This window comes from Octopus bimaculoides, chromosome 25 (genome assembly GCF_001194135.2).
Source record: "Octopus bimaculoides isolate UCB-OBI-ISO-001 chromosome 25, ASM119413v2, whole genome shotgun sequence".
Classification (NCBI taxonomy): Eukaryota; Metazoa; Mollusca; class Cephalopoda; order Octopoda; family Octopodidae; genus Octopus; species Octopus bimaculoides.
Genome location: NC_069005.1, coordinates 494,102 through 498,190, shown reverse-complemented (window position 1 = coordinate 498,190; position 4,089 = coordinate 494,102). Strand labels below are relative to the sequence as shown.

The following is a 4,089-nucleotide window of genomic DNA, read 5'->3' as shown; positions in this document are numbered from 1 at the left end:
GGGGGGGGTCAACTGACTAAAACCTTTGAAGGCTGCAGTCAAATTGTGGGAACTTGCAGAACAAGAATATCATAAAACAAAGTAGAACAAAATAAATGTAGTAGTAGTAGTAGTAGTAGTAGCAGCAGCAGCAAAATAGCAAAAAAACAAACAAAAGAATAAGCATGACATCATTAGATGATAGAACCTAATCAAGCACATTACACCCATGACCTTGTTATAGACTCTATTGCTCAATGAACCATTCTGTATTTTAAGTCATCAGAATGAAATCTGAGGGTGTTTTAGCTGCTATTTTCAGCAGGTCAAATGATCTTGTAAAGGCTTCCCACTCTCAACAGTTTATCTTATTAAACAGTTATTTTACTAAATTCTTTGTTATATTTAGAATTAACTGAAAGGAACACAGAGAATCTCAACAGAAAAAGGGTAACAAAAGGGGTTAACAGGCATGCCCCCTTGTCATCTCTCAGGCAAATTATTCCATCTCACTGTGTGACATTTTGGTTAAATATCATTTTGCACAATCCCCAGGTCAACCTCAGGCCATACCTTGTTAGTAAAGTTGGGTAAATGGAAACTGTAAAGAAGCCCATCAAATGAATTCTACCAGTGAGTCAAATGTCCAGCCTTGTCACACTGATTCTGTTTTGAGAATTACTCTACTCTTTAACCTTTAAACTAGCCATACCCCTGCCCTGATATTCTACTTGTTTTATGTTCAAAACAGATCTGGCCTTTCACACCTATCCTATAATGTCACACTAATTACTACTGATCACATCATCAAAATCTCGAAGCTACAAGATAATGCAGGATTAGTTGAAAACAATGTGAATAAATAAGGATTAAATTTGACAGAATAATCTGAATGCTAAAGGGTTAAGATTACATGTGTCTGTGGAATATTCGGTCACATGACAATTCAATGAGCAGCAATTCCAGGTGATTAAATGATTGAATTCTCATTATTGAAACTGAGAGAGATTCCATCCATTTGATATTTATTTCCAGTTTTATATTCTCAATGTTTGGCTAGAATCATCAAGCAGAAAATAAACTCCCAGTTGAATCCCGTTTGTGAGCTAATTGCAGGAAGGAAGCAGATGAAACTAAAATAATTTATTCCATTTCATGAAATTTTAACAAACTTACTGTTGTAGAATATTTAGTTACGTGACCTCAAGCTGAGAGAAAGCCATTATGTGATCACTTCACCCGCAAGAAATAGCAGCCAAACCACTTGTGGTAAGCTGTTTGAAGACATTACTTTTATGGTAGCTGTGGTTTACACTCAAATATCCTTCATAAATGCCAGCAGACTTTGCAAACCATAATTACAAACCATAATTGCAAACCATAATTGCAAACCATAATTGCAAACCATAATTACAACTAATATTTAGCGTAGTGGAGGGCAGCATTTTGTCTGAAGTGTACCAAATGCCTTAACAGAAATAAATATCAGTAATCTACCAATATCAATACGAGTCTCTTCTACCGAAAAAGCGACTTAGTACCGAGTTCAATAAAAGAATAGAAGAGTTGTCCAGCTCCAAGACTTTAAAGGAAAGAGTTAAAAGAGAACAGGAAGCAGAGAAGCGAGAGTATTTGGAAGGTCTTACCAGGCGGCAGTGGTTTAGCTTTGGCAAAATGAAACCAGGAATTGGAAACGTTTCCTAAAAATGACCAATCGGTACCAGAGAGAATTTAAACAAAATTACACATCATAAAGAGGAAAAAAATCGAAACAAACAGAAAATGGTCAAGATCACAAACATGGGTTTATAATATTGAAAAGTAAATGTCTAACACTAGAACAACAACAACAATAGCAACATCAAAAACAATATTATACAATTATTTGAGTACAAGTACACAATGCAGGGCTCCATAATTAAGGGGTTTGTAGAACCCCTTAAAGTACAAACATTCTATATATATATATATATATATAAGGACCTTGCTACATGCAGCAATGTACTTTGAAACAAATAGACATCACTAAACGGTTATGAAGTTAAAGAGACTAGGGATCCCATGGTCATTAATGGTGGGCCTTTGGACAAGGTTAGTCGGTTCAGCAGTGAATTTGGAATGTAAATCTAGTTTGTGGAGACATTAATCACAATTTATGTCAACTTGCAAGAAAGATGAAAGGCAGCGTAAAAATGAGTTGGAAAGGTAACTGAATGTTGAATACTTTTGTTGAGGTGTGCAGGAAAGAGAATTAATTATATAAGCATTGATGTGTAATTGTGAATGGATGCTCAGTGAAAAAAAGGTGCTGGAAGGGGGTCCTTGCTACAGAAAGTGCTCAGAGGTGAGTAAAGGCCAAGGAAGGCCCAGGAGAAACAGTCACAGTGATAGGGAGGTGAGTGCTCAGAGACAATTGCGGTAGATGGGGATATGATGCTGAGCTGAAGGTAACTGCAAGCTTGCCAAGATTAGATGATAAAGCAATGGTTGCAGTGGGACAGAACAAATAGCAGCAAACAAAAATAGCAAGAAGGAAATATCTGTGCGTAGAACAAACAAAATGAAATCTAAACAGACACATCCCATGATACACCAGCAAGCCTTGAGAGAAGCCTTTATGCAGTTGCTTTGCTTGACCTGCCAAAAGTAGCAGCTGAATCTGCCTTATCTCACACTACTGATACTCTTTTAATGTTTTGATGGTTTCAGTCAGTCAGTCTGGATTGTGGCCATGCTGGGGCAATGATTTGAAAGGCTCCACTCAACCAAAATGACACCACACACACAACTTATATTTTAAAGTCTGGTGTTTATTTTAACAATCTCTATTTGTTATACCACTAAGTTATGGGATATGAACATAGACACCATTTTTCCAAAGATGTTCAAGACACACACACACACACACACACACGTACACATATATGAATTACAAATATTAAATATCTGAGGGAGATGCCCTTCCTGAATAAGAAATAGGTTCTTACAAGCCAGCTTCCTGGAGAATCACACACACACACACAGAGGCATACGAAGGGTTTCAGCACAGTAACCATCTCACAATTTCACTCGCGAGGCACATCAGAATTTCATGTTAATTCATCTTCCAAACATCAGTTTCATAATAATAATGACAAAGATATTTTGAGAGAAATATGGTAACGAAGGGTGAGTACATGTTACATTTGTACTTATTAAAAACTAATTAATGAAAACAAGTGTGGACTGATAAGTGAAATCAAGAGTTGACTTTAATCAACCGTCTTTGATAAGGGTAAAGACGGTGCAATGTCCATCAACAATTAAATGTATGGAATTAAAGAGATCACATCAGTGATTTGGAGTTACAGATAATTATAATCAACTTTTACAGTGTCTTGCCGCATGTCCTTAAAACTCTCCATTCTTAATGGTAGAGTCCAGCTGTGGCTATAAACAAACAGCATAGAATGGCAATGACTCATGAGTCTAAGTTGTAGCAGAAGCATAAAATTAACTTCCATCCCAAGCACAAGGCTTTAGATTTGTGATGAAGGGTTATAGTCAATCAGATCTACGTCAGTACTCAACACTGGTGCTTTAGTTTATTGATACGAGATGGATGAAAGAGGAAGCTGATCCTGGCAGGACGTAAAACTGACATTTGGAAGTAAAGTTTATAACACAAAGAAATACAAAAATAAAAGGTTGCCATACAAGAGCAACCAGACTCTTCTTTATAACACTGACCAATAAATCACAGCCCGGGTGGTCATATTGTTGTCTCTCTCTGATATATTGGATGTCTTGGTGGAGTATTTTGTTAGTCATGTGTTGATGGCATGAGATATTTAGAACCAGCATGGAACATTCTGGTGAATGTGTGTATATGTATGTGTGTGCATGTATATGCACACACATACATGAGTAAAAGAACATTTTAGCTGAAACTTTATTCCCTTTTTACAGACCCTTTTCTAACCCTTCTGAAGTAACCGATGCCAACCAAAATACTGCCATGCCCCACAGGTAGAGTGGTTGCCTCCATCTTCTTTTAGGTCAATCACAACTGCTACCCTCAACCATATATACACACACATATATATATATATATATATATATATATATATA

The 4,089-nt window shown here is 36.6% G+C and overlaps 1 protein-coding gene across 2 annotated transcripts in view; it reads right to left on the bottom strand.

The window, feature by feature from the left end:
• Positions 1–4,089, bottom strand: part of LOC106869553 (A-kinase anchor protein 10, mitochondrial) — a 26,401-nt gene that overhangs the window by 16,614 nt on the left and 5,698 nt on the right. The window contains exon 2 of one of the 2 annotated variants that reach the window (XM_014915340.2): positions 1,626–1,679. The exons of the other annotated variant lie outside the window; for it this stretch is intronic. Within the exon in view, the coding sequence (XP_014770826.1) occupies positions 1,626–1,679 (54 nt within the window). The remainder of the gene's footprint in view (positions 1–1,625; positions 1,680–4,089) is intronic. 2 annotated transcript variants of the gene reach the window in all.